The 19,986-nt window shown below is 40.9% G+C and overlaps 1 protein-coding gene across 1 annotated transcript in view; it reads right to left on the reverse strand.

Annotated features, from left to right (window-relative positions):
- Nucleotides 1-19,653, reverse strand: part of TERB1 (telomere repeat binding bouquet formation protein 1) — a 46,755-nt gene extending 27,102 nt beyond the window's left edge. The window contains exons 1-10 of the mRNA XM_049787416.1: nt 19,623-19,653; nt 16,304-16,414; nt 16,036-16,164; nt 13,061-13,192; nt 12,203-12,263; nt 12,003-12,118; nt 11,781-11,903; nt 8,564-8,716; nt 6,353-6,484; nt 1,420-1,545 (exon numbers count right to left, since the gene is read on the reverse strand). Of these exons, the coding sequence (XP_049643373.1) occupies nt 1,420-1,545; nt 6,353-6,484; nt 8,564-8,716; nt 11,781-11,903; nt 12,003-12,118; nt 12,203-12,263; nt 13,061-13,192; nt 16,036-16,164; nt 16,304-16,414; nt 19,623-19,653 (1,114 nt within the window). The remainder of the gene's footprint in view (nt 1-1,419; nt 1,546-6,352; nt 6,485-8,563; nt 8,717-11,780; nt 11,904-12,002; nt 12,119-12,202; nt 12,264-13,060; nt 13,193-16,035; nt 16,165-16,303; nt 16,415-19,622) is intronic.
- Nucleotides 19,654-19,986: the final 333 nt, after the last annotated feature.

Here is a 19,986-nt window from a genome sequence, read left to right on the forward strand (position 1 = left end):
AATCAATTAATAATTAATATTGACCATTAGTAATAATATAGTATCTTTCTCTAAACTAAACTCTAAGAGTATCTACTTAGTTGCTTTTTTTGGGGGGGGGGGGTTTGGGCCACACCTGGTGACGCTCAGGAGTTACTCCTGGCTATGCACTCAGAAATTGCTCCTGGCCTGGGGAACCATATGGGATGCCCGGGGATCAAACCATGGTCTGTCCTAGGTCATACGCTTGCAAGGCAAATGCCCTACCACTGAGCCACTGCTCTGGCCCTACTTTATTGTTTCTTATCACTGCATCCTCAAAGCCTGGAATCAAGCAATTAACAAGCAGTCAATTTTAAAAAAATAAATGAATGCAGTCAAGATTTAGTTATAAATTGCCCATAGTCTACACTTTTAAGTTCTACAATTAAAATTTACCCATATTTCATAAATAAGTGATTCATACTATTATTTTATTCCATTTAGGCTTTCTATGTGCCGTAATATTCAAGATATCAAGTTCACATGTATGTACACTGTCTTTCAAATATAAGAATCTGGGCCCGGAGAAATAGCACAGCGGCGTTTGCCTTGCAAGCAGCCGATCCAGGACCAAAGGTGGTTGGTTTGAATCCCGGTGTCCCATATGGTCCCCCGTGCCTGCCAGGAGCTATTTCTGAGCAGACAGCCAGGAGTAACCCCTGAGCACTGCCGGGTGTGGCCCAAAAACCAAAATATATATATATATATATAGGAATCTGGTAGGTCTTGGTTGGTCAAAACAGATAAAGACTCTCCCCTAATAGACTTTCTTTTTTTCTTTCTTTTGGTTTTTGGTTTTTGGGCCACACCCGGTGACACTCAGGGGTTACTCCTGGCTATATGTTCAGAAATTGCTTCTGGCGTGGGGGACCATATGGGATGCCAGGGGTTCAAACTAGGTCAGCCTTGTGCAAGGCAAATAACCAAATGACCTACCACTGCGTCCCCTCTCCAGCTCTGGTTGTTCTTTCTTTTCTTTTCTTTTTTTTTTTTGGGGGGGGGTCACACCTGGCAGTGCTCAGGGGTTATTCCTGGCTCTACGCTCAGAAATCGCTCCTGGCAGGCTCGGGAGACCATATGGGATGCTGGGATTCGAACCACCGTCCTGCATGCAAGGCAAACACCCTATCTTCATGCTATCTCTCCGGCCCTTGGTTGTTAGTTTCTTTTTTTTTTTTTTTTTTTTTTTTTTGGTTTTTGGGCCACACCCGTTTGACGCTCAGGGGTTACTCCTGGCTATGCGCTCAGAAATCGCCCCTGGCTTGGGGAGACCATATGGGACGCGGGGGGATCGAACTGCGGTCCGTCCTACGCTAGCGCTTGTAAGGCAGACACCTTACCTCTAGCGCCACCTTCCCGGCCCCGGTTGTTAGTTTCTTAAAGCAACAGCATACTTACCAATAGTTTTGCAGTTGTGAAAAACAAAAGTGGCAGCTTTGTTTAGTTCCTCACTCTGAGATTCAGCTAAAGCATGTACCACGAGGGAAAGCCCATTACTTTCCAAAAAAGCATACTGATTTTGCTCTGGAAAAACAATAAAAAATAGTCAATTATTTGATCATAAACATGTTATGCAAAACGTTATAATTATTCTTGGGCCCAGAGGCACAATGGTAGGACGCTCGCCTTGCACACGGCCAACCCAGGACAGAAGATGGTGATTCAAACCCCAGCATTCCATATGGTCCCCTATGCCTGCCAGAAGTGATTTCTGAGTATAGACCAGGGGTAATTGAGCACCGCTGGGTGTGACACCCCCCCAACTGTTATAATTCTTCCTTATAACAATACATAGTTCAGATTTCAGAATGAAAAGTTTGTGTTTTAGAAATAATTCATTTACGTAAGATATGTAAGACTCATAAGTGTTGGTATTTGAACTATAGCTAGAAAGGCTAGAGATATAGTACAATGGTTAAGGTGTTGTTTTGCATGCAATCAACCTCAATTTGTCCCCACCAGGAGTGACCCCTAAATATAAAGACAGATGTAGTCTCTGAGTACTGTCAAACACAGTCCAAAATCAGGAAGGAAGGAAGGAAGGAAGGAAGGAAGGAAGGAAGGAAGGAAGGAAGGGAGGGAGGGAGGGAGGGAGGGAGGGAGGGAGGGAGGGAGGGAGGGAGGGAGGGAGGGAGGGGAAAATGCAATCTAAATTGTGTTTAGGTTCAAGTAACTGAATTGCCTTACTTAAAAAGGTAGAGTAAGGTAAGGGGCTGGGGCCATAGTACTTTAGAGTGTACTTTAGTACAGTTGAGCACTTTATTTGCACTTGGCCAACTTGAATTTGGCCTACCTACCATACCAGATGGTCTCCAAAGCATGGCCAAGAGTAACTAATTCCTCAGTGAAAATGTCAAGAGTATCCTCTGATTATCACTGGGTGTGGCAAAAAAATCCTAAATTTAATAGAAACTAAGAGAAAGAATAGAGAAATACATTGATAGATGGAAGAGAAAGCACTAGAAGGAACAGAACAATAAATAAAAAAAAACTAAGAGAATATAAACAATATAAATAAATAATATAAAGCACATAAAGAATATAATATAAATGTAATAAATAATATAAACAATAAATTAATATAAATAAAGAATAGAATATAGAATATAAAGACTTTAAAAAAGGACAGAATATAAAAGTAGGATGTGAGACACATACAGAGAAACAGTATAGGGCTAAAGGTACTTGTCTTGCATAAGGTGATCCAGGTTTGATTCCCACCACCATGTGGCCCCTAAACACCATCAAGAGTAAACCTGAACAGTTTAAAGCAGTACCTGAGTGGTCCAAACAACCCTCCACACACATACCAAAAAAAGTGAGAGAAGAATATGAGAAAAGAGGATCAGAGGAAAAAGAACAAGAAGGAAAGTAGGAAAGTGGAGAAAGCTGGAGGAGGAGAGTGAGAATAAAGAAACATATAAGGGGAGTAGAAAATAGGAGAGAAAAAATAAGAAGAGAAAGAACTTCTGAGGGTTTCAGCAAAAGAAAAACAGTGGCAGATATGAGCAATAGTGTAGAGTCAACTGAAATGGAAATGGAATGGCTCATGAATTCTTCAAGCCTATGTTCTTCTTAGAACACAAATTACACTTGCTTGTCTCTGCTTGATTATTTCCACTATGGAGAAGCGTGTGTTCTCTCTCCAACATGTATTTCTCTTTTTCTGTCCCTCACATCTCTCTAAATAAGTTTCAATAAAAATTACAATGTGGGGCCCGGAGAGATAGCATAGCGGTGTTTGCCTTGCAAGCAGCCGATCCAGGACCAAAGGTGGTTGGTTCGAATCCCGGTGCCCCATATGGTCCCCCGTGCCTGCCAGGAGCTATTTCTGAGCAGACAGCCAGGAGTAACCCCTGAGCAATGCCGGGTGTGGCCCCCCCAAAAAAATTACAATGTAATCATAAGACCCAAACTTAAACAACCAAAATTTAAAACGGGCCTCTTATGCTGGCAGGCTGGGGTTTGGGGTGGTAGTATGGGATGGACTCTGAGAACATTGGTGGAGAGAGATCTGCACTAGTGGTGGGATTGGTTTTGAAACCAAATGTATGTTTGAAACCTAACCATGAAGAACTTCATAAATCACAATTGTTTCAATAATTTTTTTGTTTGTTTTGGGGTTAAAACCGGCAACTCTCAGGAGTTACTCCTGGCTCTACGCTCAGAAATCGCTCCTGGCAGGCTCAGAGGACCATATGGAATGTCAGGAATTGAACCCAGGTCCATCCTGGGTCATCTGTGTACGAGGCAAATCCCCTACTGCTGTGTTATCGCTCTGGCCCCCTCAATAAAGTTATTTTTTTTTATTTACCCTGCTTCACTAAAATTCTTCCTAAAATTCTTTTCTGTGATGGAAAGGTAAGTGCCGAGGTTAGAATTGACCTGATGGAGGCCAGGCATTTCAGAGTGCTGGAGGTAGAGATGGATAGAACTGAGAAGTAGAAACACTCTCTTATCAATTAACCTCCCTTGATACCCACTTTACCAAGCCACTGGCAATCAAACTATGATGGAGAAGTCATCTAGATTATAAGGAGTGATTAAAGATTTTCTGCCTGAGGATGGGGGGAGCAGTCAATAACCAATTATATAACCAACTACTGCCTCCTCTGTTTGGGAGGGATATCGTTGGTTTCTATATAATTTTTCAACCCCAAATAAACATACTTTACCTTTATGAAGAAAAGAATGGCTCAGAGAGAGAAAGCTATTGCAGAACATGGTTAAAAGATGTCAAGGTGGGGTAGGGCATTTGCCTTGCATGTGGCTGACACAAGAGTGATATATATATAAATATATATATATACACACACACATATATATAAAGATAACCCAAGCAATAGTACAGTGGGTAGGTTACTTTCCTTGTATGTGGACAACGCAGGTTCAACTTGTGGCACCCCATATGGCCACCAAGCACCACCACCAGGAATGATTCCTGAGCACAGAGCCAAGGGCCACAAAACTGACAAATAAAATGTCAAGGAGGCAAGGAACTGAATGGAAGTAACTATGGACTATGGTGAAGAGTATTGGTACTTTGGTATGGTAACATTTTCCCCTTGTAAAACTGGAATAGTAGTACTGGAATTGGGCAGAAAGTCATAAATAAGAAGAAAGTAGTAAAAAGCAAAACCACAGGTCCTAGTTTATGACTGCATCCAAAGGATGAGAACAAAATGACGGCTTTGGTACCTCCTAAAAAAATGAGCAGGGGCCGGAGAGATAGCATGGAGGTAAGGCGTTTGCCTCTCATGCAGAAGGTCATCGGTTCGAATCCCGGCGTCCCATATGGTCCCCCGTGCTTGCTAGGAGCAACTTCTGAGCATGGAGCCAGGAGTAACCCCTGAGCAACTGCCGGGTGAGACCCAAAAAACCAAAAAAATGAGCAAAAGGCAATGCAATACTTTTTGTTTTGTTTTGAATTACATCTGAATGTGCTTAGGGTTTACTTCTGGGGCTTTTTGTTTTTCGTTTTTTGGGTTTTTTTTGGGGGGGCCACACCTGGTGTCACTCAGGGGTTACTATTACTGGCTATGCACTCAGAAATCGCTCCTGGCTTGGGGGACCATATGGGATGCTGGGGAATCGAACCGCGGTCCTTTCTAGGCTAGTGCTGACAAGGCAGACGCTTTACCAAGCACCACTGCTCCAGCCCCTCTGAGGCTCTTTTTTAAAATTTTATTTTATTTTATTTTATTTATTTTTTTTTTTTTTTGGTTTTTGGGCCACACCCGGTGACGCTCAGGGGTTACTCCTGGCTATGCGCTCAGAGGTCACTCCTGGCTTGGGGGACCATATGGGACGCCGGGGGATCGAACCGCGGTCCGTCCTAGGCTAGCGCAGGCAAGGCAGGCACCTTACCTCCAGCGCCACCGCCCGGCCCCTTAAAATTTTATTTTATTTTATTATTATTTTATTTATCTAGTTCTGGTTTTGGGGTCACACCCAGCAGCGCTCAGGGGTTACTCCTGGCTCTATGCTCAGAAATCGCCCCAGCAGGCTCAGGGGACTATATGGGATGCAGGGATTCAAACCACCAACCTTCTCCATGTAAGGCAAATGCCTTATCTCCATGCTATTTGTCTGGCCCTTTATTTTTAATTTTATTGTTGTTATGGCCACAGCTGGCAGTTCTCAGGGCTTACTTCTGGCTCTGTGCTCAGTGATCACTCCTGCAAGCTCAGGGACCAAATGGGCTGCCAGGGATTGAACCAGGTCAGCCATGTGCAAAGCAAGTGTTCTACCCACTGTACATCCCTCCAGCCCCTAATCCTGGGGTTTTGTACTCAGGGATCACTCCTATTACTGACAGTTCTTGGGATCCATATGCAGTGCTGGGATTATAGCAAGGTTGAACATGTAAGAGAAGCACCTTAAGGCCCTGCTCTACCTCTCCAGCACTTAAATTATGATTTTTGAATGGTATACAAAGAAGTGTACTACTTTTAAGCCTTTTACATGATGAGGGGTTAAAAAATCAAAACAGGGGCCAGAGCAGTGGCATGAGTGGTAGTGCGTCTGCCTTGCACGTGCTAACCTAGGATGGACTGAGGTTCGATCCCCCAGCATCCCATATGGTCTCCAAGCCAGGAGCAATTACTAAGCACATAGCCAGGAGTAACCCCTGAGTGTCACTGGGTGTGGGCCCGCAAAAGAATCAAAAGAGTAATCCCAGTCTACTATTTTAATAAGCACCTCATATGGTCCCCTTAGTAGTGCCAAGGTAATCTCTGAGGACAGAGCTATGTATAACTCCTAAGTACTGCTGAGTGTGACCACACCTACCCCATAGATAATAAGTACACTAAATAAATATAATACTTACCACATTTCTCTGTACAATGACCAAGAGTAAGTAAAATGCTGAATTTTTCTCCTAAATCCAGACTTTCATGACGAAATAATGTCAGAAGTTTTGAAACAATACAGTACTTAAACAATAGTATACCAAAAGTAGCTATTAGAACAAAATAGAAAAGAAGTAATTGTGAACTTAAAATATACATATATACTTATCATATACATACTACTTATCTTTCTGGGTGATCATATATAATATTAATAATTATTTCTTAATATTTACTATATATGTATAAATATTTAAAATAAATTGTAATAAGACAGTGACTTACATAAGCCCTCATCAATCTTTTTTTTTCTTTTTGGTTTTCGGGCCACACCCGTTTGATGCTCAGGGGTTACTCCTGGCTAAGCGCTCAGAAATTGTCCCTGGCTTAGGGGGACCATATGGGATGCCGGGGGATTGAACCTCGAGTCCTGAACCTTGGCTAGCGTTTGCAAGGCAAACACTTTACCTGTAGCACCACCTCGCCGGCCCCTCCCTCATCAATCTTTACCCCATACTCAAGCAAGATATTTTATTAAAGAAAACATTTATTGGGTCCGGAGAGATAGCACAGCGGTGTTTGCCTTGCAAGCAGCTGATCCAGGACCAAAGGTGGTTGGTTCAAATCCCGGTGTCCCATATGGTCCCCTCGTGCCTGCCAGGAGCTATTTCTGAGCAGACAGCCAGGAGTAACCCCTGAGCATCACTGGGTGTGGCCCAAAAACCAATATATATATATATATATATATATATATATATATATATATATATATATATATATATATATATATATATAATTAAGAAAAAATAAAAATTTTAATCTATGCAAAATTTTGCGACGTACTTAAAAATTGAATATGCTCACTCTTCCTACCCTTTAAAAATATTTTTTGCAAAAAAAAATTTTTTTTGCCACTCATACCGTATTTTCTGACATATAAGATGACTTTTGAAACAAAAAAAGTCAACCGAAAGTCGGAGGTTGTCTTATACACCGAGTATATCCCGAAAAATGTTTCAATATGCCGCTAAACGAAAACTGAATATTGCCACAAAACGAATTTTCCAACTCGATCCTGCACCAATCATTGCAAGGCTGCTCGGACCGCCTCTCTAACTCAGCCAATCCAAGCAGGCTTTTTATGCATGCAAATTATACAGTGTTCTTTACCCGAATCTACACTATAAAAAGCCTGCTCAGATTGGCCAGAGTCAGAGAGGAAGTCTATTACAGTAGAACCTTTGAACCTTTGCTTGTTGTGATTGGCTCACTGTGGTACATACAGTTGCAGCACAGGAACATTCTGTCTGATACAGCGAATATAGGCCTAAACCTATGTATTAACTGCAAAAATTAGGGGATCCTCTTATACGCCGGAAAATACGGTAGTAGTGCATAAGGCCTACTACTAGCTGTGCACTCAGCGTAAGGTACTTGTTTTATACTTAGATAACCCAAGTTCCATCCCTGGCACCTCATATGGTCTTCTGAGACCTACAGGAATTATTCCTGAGTACAGAGCCAGGAGGAAGTCTTAAGCACTGCTAGGTATGGCTCTAAAATGAAACAAAAATAATTTGATGGGGGGCATTGGGCCACTCCCATCTGTTCTCAGAATTCACTCCTGGTGGTGCTTGGGGAAACCCTGTGTGATGCCAGGAACTGAGCAAAGGTGATATGCAAGGCATATCATATGCAAGGCAAGTACCTTAAGCCCCGTATTATTTCTCCAGGTCTAAGAAATAATTTTAAGAAGCCTCAAACAATGCTCAGAGATCCTTGCAGTCATTCTGAGTAATACTCAGTTAATCTACTGATGGTTCAATGCCAGTGTGGTCACCAAGGTTTCCTAGTGCTGTTTGGGGGCCACCCAAGGCCACACACCAAGGAAAGCTACACCTGAATTTTTTTTTTTTTTTTTTTTTTGGTTTTTGGGCCACACCCGTTTGACGCTCAGGGGTTACTCCTGGCTATGAGCTCAGAAATCGCCCCTGGCTTGGGGAGACCATATGGGACGCCGGGGGATCGAACCGCGGTCCGTCCTACGCTAGCGCTTGTAAGGCAGACACCTTACCTCTAGCGCCACCTTCCCGGCCCCTACACCTGAATTTTTAATATTCAATCCATACTAATATGCTAAACTCAAACAAAATGTAATTGTAGAAATACTACATAGCATCTCCACTCACGATTATCTGCAATACATGCATCCACTGTCTTTGTCACCACCACTGCAAGCTTAGCACTAGAAAGAGTCTTGTGTGAATCAGATTCCAACTGCACAAGAACTTGAGACAACACATCCAGTCCACCCACAGATACGAAGTATTCCTGAACATATTCTGAAGAAATAAGGAAACAGAATTATGAAAACCTCAGTGGTTTCATTAAACATTTTTGTACTAAACACAATTTTAACTTGAATTTTTCAAGTTTTTATTTTAAAATTCCAAAAGTAAATAGTTAAAATATTTAGAGATACAAATAATCATAAAATACACTACATATGGAAAAACTCACTTGGACAGAACAATACAGTCTCTCTTGTGTGTTAACTATGCATCATTTGTAAAATTTTTGATAATCTGTAGAAATGATATTAAACTCAAGTCCACTAGAGTTTTTAATATCAGTTTCATTATATAAGTTTGGTATTAAACTTAATAAATTACCTATATTCTAAACTATTTATTTTATTAGGGGTCCATATCTGGCACTGCTCAGGGGTTACTATTGCCTCTGTGCTCAGGGATCACTCCTGGAGGGGCCCAGGGGACAATTGGGGCACTAGGGATTGAATCTGGGTTAGCTATGTGCAAAGCAAATGCACTAACCACTATATTATTACTCTACCCCTACTGAACTATTTGTATTAATATATTTACAGTATATCTATATATCAATATATCATTAAATCATGCATATTATAGTACCATATATCATTAATACATTATAATATAGTTATATATATATTTTTTGGGGGGGTCACACCGGGCAGTGCTCAGGGGTTACTCCTGGCTGGCTGCTCAGAAATAGCTCCTGGCAGGCACAGGGGACCATATGGGACACCGGGATTCGAACCAATCACCTTTGGTCCTGGATCGGCTGCTTGCAAGGCAAATGCCACTGTGCTATCTCTCCGGGCCCAGTTTATATTAATATTTTATTAATAGCCTCTTAAATTCTAGTAAAATACATGATGATATTGTCTCTCATTCCTGATTAGTGATTTGGGCCTTTTTTCTTTAATTTGTGAGTACTATGTGTAAAGTATACATTTCATTATCTTGTTAAATAACTACTGTTTTGGGGCCGGAGAGATAGCATGGTGGTAAGGCGTTTGCCTTGCATGCAGAAGGTCAGTGGTTTGAATCCCCGCATTCCATATGGTCCCCTGAGCCTGCCAGGAGCAATTTCTGAGCGTAGAGCCAGGAATAACCCCTGAGCACTGCCGGGTGTGACCCAAAACAAAAAACAAAAACAAAACAAAACAAAACAAACAAAATAACTACTGTTTTGTTTCATTGATTTTTCTGTATTCTGTTCTTTTTATGGGGGACTTCAAAACACCCAGTAATTTTGGAGGATTGCTCCTGATGATGCTAGGCATCGAGGTGGAGTCAGCTGTAAATAATTAATTAAACCACTGACCTTCTTTCTTTTTTTAAAGGGGTCATATTCAGCAAGGCTTTGAGACCAAGAGAGCCACCTGGTTGAGGTTGGGGACACCTGAAATCTACCTGGCCACCAAAGTGGCTGAGGACCACCAAGCCACACTTATCAATACTGGAAAATAATACCATACTAGGGATCATACTCAAGCTTCATGCTTACAAGGCCCCCTTTTCTTTTGTTTTTGTTTGGGATCACACCTGATGACATTCAGGTCTTACTCCTGGCTCTGCACTCAGGAATTACTCCTGATGGTGCTTGGGGGACCATAAAGGATGCTGGAGTTCAAACCAGAGTTAGCCACATGCAAGGCAATCACCCTACCTACTGTACTATCTCTCCAGAGCAGCCCCACTTATAAAGCCATCTCCCTGGGCCCTTGTTTACACTTTTGTTTGTTTGGGGCCACCCTTGATGGCACTCGGATTACTCTCAGCTCTGCACTCAGGAATCACTCCTGGCAGGCTCCAGGGACCATATGGGATGCTGAGGATCGAACCCTAGTAAATAGTGTGCAAGACAAATGCCCCAACCACTGTGTTATTGCTGCTCTGGCCCCTACACTTTAATTTCTTACAGTTACCCCTGGATCTTTCTTTTTTTGTTTCTTCTTTTTGCACATAGGGAAGAGCATACATATTTTTGGCTTTGCACTTAGGAATGATTCCCAATGGTATTCAAGAAACAGTATGATTTAAACTGGAGTTAGTCACATGCTAGGCAAGTGCCTTACCTCTTTTTTTTTTTGTCTTTTTGGGCCACACCCGGTGATGCTCAGGGGTTACTCCTGGCTATGCACTCAGAAATCGCTCCTGGGTTGGGAGACCATATGGGGACGCTAGGGGATCGAACCTTGGTCTGTCCTAGGCTAGCGTGGGCAAGGCAGATGCCTTACCTCTTGCGCCAGTGTTCTGGCCCCAAGTGCCTTACCTCTTGAAATATCTCCCTGATCTTATTTTCCAGTTTTATTTGTTTGTTTGTTTGTTTTGGTTTTGGGGTTTTTTTTGGTTTTGTTTTTTGTTTTGTTTTGGTTTTTGTTTTTGTTTTTTGGGTCACACCTGGCAGCACTCAGGGGTTACTCCTGGCTCTATGCTCAGAAATTGCTCCTGGCAGGCTCTGGGGACCATATAAGATGTCGGAATTCCAACCACTGTCCTTCTGCATACAAGGTAAACACCTTACCTCCATGCTATCTCTCCAGCCCCCGTTTTACAGTTTTTTAAGTGAAAATTAATGTGCTTGATATCATAAATTTCCCTTGAAACACTGTGTAGCAATTAATTGAACAAGGCTTTGTTATGCTTTTAAGCATATTTCTTCAATTATGATCTAGAACAGGATTCTTAACAATTTTTCCACTTCATGTGCCATCAGAAATGCCTTAAATTCATTAGGCAGGTGTTCTTGAATTAATGGTAGGTCGCTGCATGTTCTTTTTTTTTGGGGGGGGGGGTGGCCGTACCTGGTGTGGCTCAGGGGTTACTCCTGGCTATTCGCTCAGAAATCGCTCCTGGCTTGGCAGACCATATGGGATGCCGGGGATCGAATCCAGGTCCATCCTAGGTCAGCCGCGTGCAAGGCAAACACCCTATCACTGTGCTATGGCTCCAGAACTGTTGCATATTCAAAAACCTTTTACTATGCCAAATTTTTCACAATCTCTACATGTGACACTATATGGAGATGCAATCCACAGTTTAAGAAACTAGAACTTAGAAAATAATAAATACTTACTGTTATTTGCAAGAGTAAGTCCAAGAAATGAACAAATAGGGCGAATTATCTCAGATTTCTTGTCACTTATTAACCAATTAGTAGCATCTGGAAAAAGTGAACTGCAAAACAACTGATTCTCATCTAAAAGAAGGCAAAGGCAATTATGCTTTAATGTATCACTTTGGAAATGTCAGTTTATGTTTTAACTTTTTAAAATAGTAAAATAGTTTAAAGAATTACCATTTTGAGGATTGTTGACACAAACACTCAAAGTACTGCACACTGAAGACCACAACTGATAATTGTGTAGAACATTTTTATCTGATAAATTCAACTCGTACCCTGAAAGAACTGTCCTATTAGATGAAAAATATAAGGAATTAAATTTATACAAATTGTTAAAATCTTATGTGATTAATAATAAATATGTATTTGCCTACCTGAATAACTGTGACAGAACTGAAATACAACCAGTTTCTCTCACAAGTGTTTGTCCAGTCCCTTAAAAAAAAGCCATGTATTACATGAGACTTTTATATAAAATAGTTTAAACACAAATATGTAAATAATTTTAAATCATTATTTTTACTGTGTTTAATTTTTTAATTTATCTTTTTATTCGGTATGACAGAAACTGTGAATCATTTTATTGTTCTTATTTCTTGATTATTTTTATCACACCTGGCAGTGCTCAGGACTTCCTCCTGGCTCTGTGCTCAGGGATCACTCCTAGTGGGGTTGGGGGGGACTATATGATGCCAGGAATAGAGCCTTGATCATTCACATGAAAACCAAGTGCTCTACCTGCTGTACTATCACACCACTGTATCACTTTACAATATTATTACCTTAAGCACTGCCAGGAGTGTTCCTGATCACAGAGTCTTTAATCAGGTGTGGCCCAAAAACAAACTATCAGAAAATTAAGTGCAATTCTATCCTCTTTCTTTTAAATGCAGAACTTGAACTTTTTAACTTCTTAGAAAATTTTTTTTCTTTTTTTCTTTTTTTTTTTTTTTTTGAGGGGGCCACACCCGGCGGTGCTCAGGGGTTACTCCTGGCTATCTACTCAGAAATAGCTCCTGGCAGGCATGGGGGACCATATGGGACGCCGGGATTCAAACCAACCACTTTAGGTCCTGGATCGGCTGATTGCAAGGCAAACACCTCTGTGCTATCTCTCCAGCCCCATCTTCTTAGAAATTTTTAAGATCAAGACACAGATACAGGGATAGAATAAAAAAATGATATATGTTTCAAATATTTTGAAAATCTTCAACAAAAGAGAATGTACTTACTGTTATTTGAAACAAGAACCAAAATAACGTAGACAGACATTCTTTTTAAATTTGTGCTTGAATCACTGTTAGATAAGAAACCAGTTAAGTCTTCAAACAATTCTGAAGTACACAAAGTTTGCTGACAATAAACTGAAACATGAAAATATAATTTTAATTGTTATGCATTAGCACATTTTAAACTATATTGAACAAAACATATATTTGTCTGACTGGCATGGTTCTTAACCAAGTATAGTTTAATTGCCAGACCTATATTATGAAACTTCAGATAATCTGCTATAACCTGAATATATTAAGTATATATATAATTAATATACTTCATAAATGCTTAATCAACTAAGGAAGAAGTAGATGAACTTTACCTAAGCTATAAAACACCGACTGCAAAACACAGAATTTCTTTTTTTTTTTTTTTTTTGTGGTTTTTGGGTCACACCCGGCAGTGCTCAGGGGTTATTCCTGGCTCCAGGCTCAGAAATCGCTCCTGGCAGGCACAGGGGACCATATGGGACGCCGGGATTAGAACCGATGACCTCCTGCATGAAAGGCAAACATCTCACCTCCATGCTATCTCTCCGGCCCAAAACACAGAATTTCTAATAAAAATTTAAGCAAACAAAGTGTCATACCAAAAATTAAAAAATGGGCAAGTAGAAAATATAGCAAAAAAAAAATTAAGAATAATAAAAAACCTGCTTTAGAACAAAGAGGAACACAAATGACATTGGTGCTACTTTTTAAGATATTACTAGAAGCAAATCTTTAAAAAGATACCCAGACTAAAAGTATAGCAGGAAAGGCACTTGATTTGCCTGTGGCCAAGCCAGGTTTGCTCCCTGGCACCCTCTATGGTGTCCCTAAGCTCTCAAAGAAGAGCTCTTTGAGCAGAAGTAAATACTGAGTAAGCCCTGAGCACAGCCAGGTGGGTGTAGTCCAAAAAGCAAACCAAAAGAAGATACCTACCTGGTAGTGGTTTTATATGTGTGTAAAAATTAGTAGAATTACTTTTAAATAATTTTTTGTTTTTGTTTTTTGGTCACACCCAGTGGCACTCAGGGGTTACTCCTGGCTCTGTGCTCAGAAATCGCTCCTGGCAGGCTTGGGGGACCACATGGGATGCCGGGATTTGAACCACTGTCAATCCTTGATCGACTGTGTATAAGGCAAATGCTCTACCGCTGTGCTATCTCCTCGGCTCCGATAAAAGAGATTAAATAAATGAAAATATGAGAGAATAAAGTTTTGGTTTTTTTTTGTTTGTTTGTTTTTGTTTTTGGGTCACACCCGGCAGTGCTAAGGGGTTACGCCTGGCTCTATGCTCAGAAATCTCTCCTGGCAGGCTCAGGGACCACATGGGATGCTGGAATTTGAACCAATGACCTTCTGCATGAAAGACAAACACCTGGGCCGGGAAGGTGGCGCTAGACGTAAGGTGTCTACCTTGCAAGCGCTAGCTTAGGACGGACCGCGGTTCGATCCCCTGGCGTCCCACATGGTCCCCCCAAGCCAGGGGCAATTTCTGAGCTCCTAGCCAGGAGTAACCCCTGAGCGTCAAACGGGTGTGGCCCAAAAACCAAAAAAAAAAAAAAAAAAAAAAGAAGAAGGACAAACACCTTACCTCCATGCTATCTCTCCGACCCCAGAGAATAAAGTTTTCTTTTTTTTTTTTAAGTTTTCTTAACAAACAAATGTTTGGACATTTGCCTTGCATGCAGCCAACCCAAGATAGACCCCGGTTCTATCCCCAGCATCCTATCTAGTCCCTCAGAACCTGCCAGGAGCAATTTCTGAGTGCAGGAACAGGAGTCCCTGAACGCTGCCACGTGTGGCCCCCAAACAAAACAAAAACAAAAACAACCTCCCCAATGTTTTAAATTCGACCTCATTTCAAGGGTACTACTTAAATTTTTTTTTTTTTTTTTTTGGTTTTTGGGCCACACCCAGCGTTGCTCAGGGGTTACTCCTGGCTGTCTGCTCAGAAATAGCTCCTGGCAGGCACGGGGGACCATATGGGACACTGGGATTTGAACCAACCACCTTTGGTCCTGGATCGGCTGCTTGCAAGGCAAACGCCACTGTGCTATCTCTCCGGGTCTACTTAAAATTTTTGCCAAAATTAATTCCTATATCTAGAGTGGATTTATCCACATATAAAATGGCTTTGGCTTATGTTCAGTTAATTCAACAGTACATTGATAAAAATTAACTAGACACGGGGCCGGAGAGATAGCATGGAGGTAAAGCATTTGCCTTTCATGCAGGAGGTCATCGGTTCGAATCCCGGCGTCCCATATGGTCCCCCGTGCCTGCCAGGAGCAATTTCTGAGCCTGAAGCCAGGAATAACCCCTGAGCACTGCCGGGTGTGACCCAAAAACCACACACACACACACAAAAATTAACTAGACACATAAAAAATTTAATTAGAAAACTATTTTTTAGGGGCCAGAAGACAGAGTTCTGGAATTCTTTTTTTTTTTTTTTTTTTTTTTTTTTTTTTTTTTTTTTGGTTTTTGGGCCACACCCGTTTGACGCTCAGGGGTTACTCCTGGCTATGTGCTCAGAAATCGCCCCTGGCTTGGGGGGACCATATGGGACACCGGGGGATCGAACCGCTGTCCGTTCCTTGGCTAGCGCTTGTAAGGCAGACACCTTAACTCTAGCGCCACCTTCCCGGCCCCAGAGTTCTGGAATTCTTACCTGGCGCCATTCCTGGACCTATTCCCAACATCAAATGATCGAATCAATCTCACTAAGTGAAGACTGGAGGCTCCAAAGCACCACCAGGGTAATTCCCAGCACTACAGAGCCCAAGCGGCAGCATATTCTCAGGAATTTTCACCCAAATGTCAGCCTGATTAGCTGAAAATTACCAGGAGGGAAGAAACCCTCCCCACCCTGCCAATTATTTTCCAGTACTCAGTTAAAGTATAATACAATGCTTAAGGGCTAATAAAATAATACAATTATTTACCATTTTGTTCTGCAACAATTCCTAATGTATATAAAGCTGCTTCTTTAACTATGCTATGTTGACTTGACTTTGCAAGGTTTTTTACAAACATCAAACCTCCAATTTCTCGAAAATAAAAACTTGCATTACCTGTAGGGTATACAAAAAAAAAAAGAAACAATTATTTTTAAGGATAAAATAATCACATAACTCAGTAACGTAGCATGATGTTTCACATATTTCTTGTATCAAATAAACAGAATACAGAGAAGTCACTATTGAGTCTTACTGTTTTGTTGACAAATTTTTTGAATAGTGATCAATGCTTCCTTTTGTGAAAGAGGACTGTCCATGTGATATTTTAAACACTCCAACAGTAAGTTCAAATCAGTCTTCATTTCTAAAAAACAAAAATTCATTATTTTAAATCAAAGTTTTATGAAGAAATAGATGTTGGTATGACTGAAACTCAACCATCAATAATTTTTTAATTCTATATCTCATGATGATTCAATTAAAAAGATTTTTTTTGTTGTTTGTTTTTGGGTCACACCCGGCAGTGCTCATAAATAGCTCCTGGCAGGCACGGGGGACCATATGGGACACCGGGATTCGAACCAACCACCTTTGGTCCTGGATCGGCTGCTTGCAAGGCAAACGCCGCTGTGCTATCTCTCCGGGCCCTTAAAAAGAATTTTTAAATTTCATTCTAAGGGGCCGGGCGGTGGCGCTGGAGGTAAGGTGCCTGCCTTGCCTGCGCTAACCTAGGACGGACCGCGGTTCGATCCCCCGGCGTCCCATATGGTCCCCCAAGAAGCCAGGAGCAACTTCTGAGCGCATAGCCAGGAGTAACCCCTGAGCGTCACAGGGTGTGGCCCAAAAACCAAAAAAAAAAAAAAAAAAAAAAAATTTCATTCTAAAACAAAACTTAATTTTCTAAATATAATTTAGAAATATAATTTTGAAAAAAGAAATATAAAATTCAAATTTTAAGTTTAAATGCATTGATATTTAGAAATATGCTGAATTACGGGCCAGAGTGGTGGTGCTACCGGTAAGGCATCTATCTGCCTTGCAAGCGCTAACCTAGGATGGACCCCATATGGTCCCCCAAGCCAGGAGTGATTTCTGAGCACATAGCAGGAGTAACACCTGAGCATCAGTGTAGCCCAAAAAACAAATAAAAAATGCTGAATTAAAATGAAATAAATCATTAGACTTTAAAGAATTATAGTTAAGCAGTACTGAGAAGGAAACTTATATTATAAATGCCTATTTGGGGCTGAAATGATAGCAGAGTGGTAGGAAGTTTGCCTTGCACATGGCCGACCCAGGATGGACCCAGGTTCAATCCTCAGATCCCATATGGTCCTCAAGCCTGCCGGGAGCAATTTCTGAGCATGGAGCCAGGAGTTTCCCCTGAGCACTGCCGGGTGTGACCCAAAAACCACACACACACACACAAAAATCACAATGAGATACCATCAAACATCTATGAAAATGGCTTACTTCACAATGAATAACTAGAGACCTAAGCAATAATACAAAATGTAGGTCATTTGCCTTGCATGAGGCTGCCCCAGGTTTGATACCCAGCTTTGCCAAGAGTGATTCCTAAGCATAGAGCCAGGAGTAATGCTTGAGTGGCATCTGGTGTGGCCCAAAACAGAAACAAAAAAAGGAGTAATTAGTCTCATAGAGGGTTTATAGCAAAAAGAACCTTCAGACACTGTGGTGAGAATGTAAGTTAACACAAACATTATGGAAAACAATGTAAAGCTTTTGAAGAACAAAATTACCAATTGATACCCTGCAATGATTATACTTGGTATATAGCCAAAGATTTAAAACACTAACACCAAAAGTTGTAATTACTTACCCCAGTATTTATTACAGTATTCTTAATAGCTTAAATTTGAAAACCAAAGTGCCCATCAGTAGACAGATTTTGTGCCATGCTTACTCAATGGAATGTTACTCAACTCCTGAGGGCTGCCGGGTATGACCCAGAAACCCCCCCCCCAAATGTGTGTTACTCAAATATTTTGGAGGCCACACTTAGCAATGTTCAGGGGTTACTTTTGGCTCTTCACTTATGAATTACTCCTGGTGTTACATGGGGGACCATATGGGATGCTGGGGATGAAAACCCAGTTTAGCCACAAGCAAACCTTCATTCTCTCCCTTAAAGCTGTTATTCATTAAAACAAGGGTCTTCGGGGCCGGGCGGTGGCGCTAGAGGTAAGGTGCCTGCCTTGCCTGTGCTAGCCTTGGACAGATCACGGTTCGATCCCCCGGTGTCCCATATGGTCCCCCAAGCCAGGATGACTTCTGAGCACATAGCCAGGAGTAACCCCTGAGCGTCACTGGGTGTGGCCCCAAAACAAAAAAAAAAAACCCACAAAAAACAAAAAAAAACACAAAAAACAAAAACAAAAACAAAACAGGGGTCTTCAAACTATGGCCCGCGGGCCACATATTGCATTTATTCCCATTTTGTTTCTTCACTTCTAAATAAGATATATGCAGTGTGCATAGAAATTTGTTCATAATTTTTGTTTTTACTATAATCTGGCCCTCCAACAGTCTGAAGGACAGTGAACTGGTCCCCTGTTTAAAAAGTTTGAGGACCCCTGCAAATATATAAAATTGGGCAGGAGATACAACTCAGTGTAAAGTCTTTTATGTTCGAAGCCCTGTGCTTAAGGCCCTATGTTCAATCCTTGATACTATAAAAATAAGTTGGGGCTGGAGAGATAGCATGGAGGTAAGGCATTTGCCTTTCATGCACGAGGTCATCAGTTCGAATCCCAGCATCCCATATGGTCCCCCGTGCCTGCCAGGGGCAATTTCTGAGCATGAAGCCAGGAGTAACCCCTGAGCACTGCCGGGTGTGACCCAAAAACTACAAAAAAAAAAAATAAGTAAGCAAGCATATACACACATGTAAGTGTATATATATATATATATATATATATATATATATATATATATATATATATATATGTCTATTTGGGGTTATTGGAACTTGAAATCAATTTAAACTTGATTTTCTACTTCTTTTACAAAGTTTCCACTCTCCTATTTCCTAAATAAAACCATTTTAACTCATAAAATATAAATATATATAGGAAACATTTTAAAATAATTTTGCCAGGAGCCGGAGCAATAGCATTTGCCTTGCACGTAGCTGACCTGGGTTCGATCTCCTGCATCCTATATGGTCCTCTGAGCCTACCAGGAATGACTTCTAAGTACAGAGCAGAAACAACTCTTGTTCTACTTATGGTTAATCTATTATTAATATTATTAATAGAATTCTGGAGCCATACAATGATAATAGCCACTATAGTTTGGGTTATTTTTCCTCTTGCCTAGAATGATTTCTTTCTTTGTGGTTTCTTTTTTTTTTCTTTTGCTTTTTTGAGTTACATTAGGTGGTATTCAGGAATTACTTCTGGCTCTGTACTAAGTGTGGACACTGAGCAGGCAAAAATCAGATACTGTCATGCAAAATGCTGAATGAGTCTTCCATTTCTTAAGAGATAATCTGTAGCATATCCTGTGAATATAGTACTAATTACAGGTATGAGCCATGAATTTCTCACCTTGTATGTTCTTTTTTTCTTTATTTTCCATGCTGTCTGTATTATTTTTCATTATATTTCACCTGTAAAATAAAGGTATTTTTTATCTTATCAATAAAGGTATTTTGTGTATGAGGAAATGCAAAGGGATAAAGGAATAATAGTTTCTCTGAAGTCAGGAGAGATGCAATATTAAGTTCTCTAAGGCTCAATTTCTTCACCTGTAAAACAGAAAATTCCTCCATAAAAACTGTTAAGACTTTGCAATGTGCCTGCCAAAGTGCCAGGCAGGGAGTGGAGAGGGGGTAGGGGGATGACAAAGTATGGGAACACTGATAATGTTGACACTAGTGATGTGATTAGTGTTGAAATATATAGCATGGAG

The sequence above is a fragment of the Suncus etruscus genome, chromosome 14 (genome assembly GCF_024139225.1).
Source record: "Suncus etruscus isolate mSunEtr1 chromosome 14, mSunEtr1.pri.cur, whole genome shotgun sequence".
NCBI classification, from domain to species: domain Eukaryota; kingdom Metazoa; phylum Chordata; class Mammalia; order Eulipotyphla; family Soricidae; genus Suncus; species Suncus etruscus.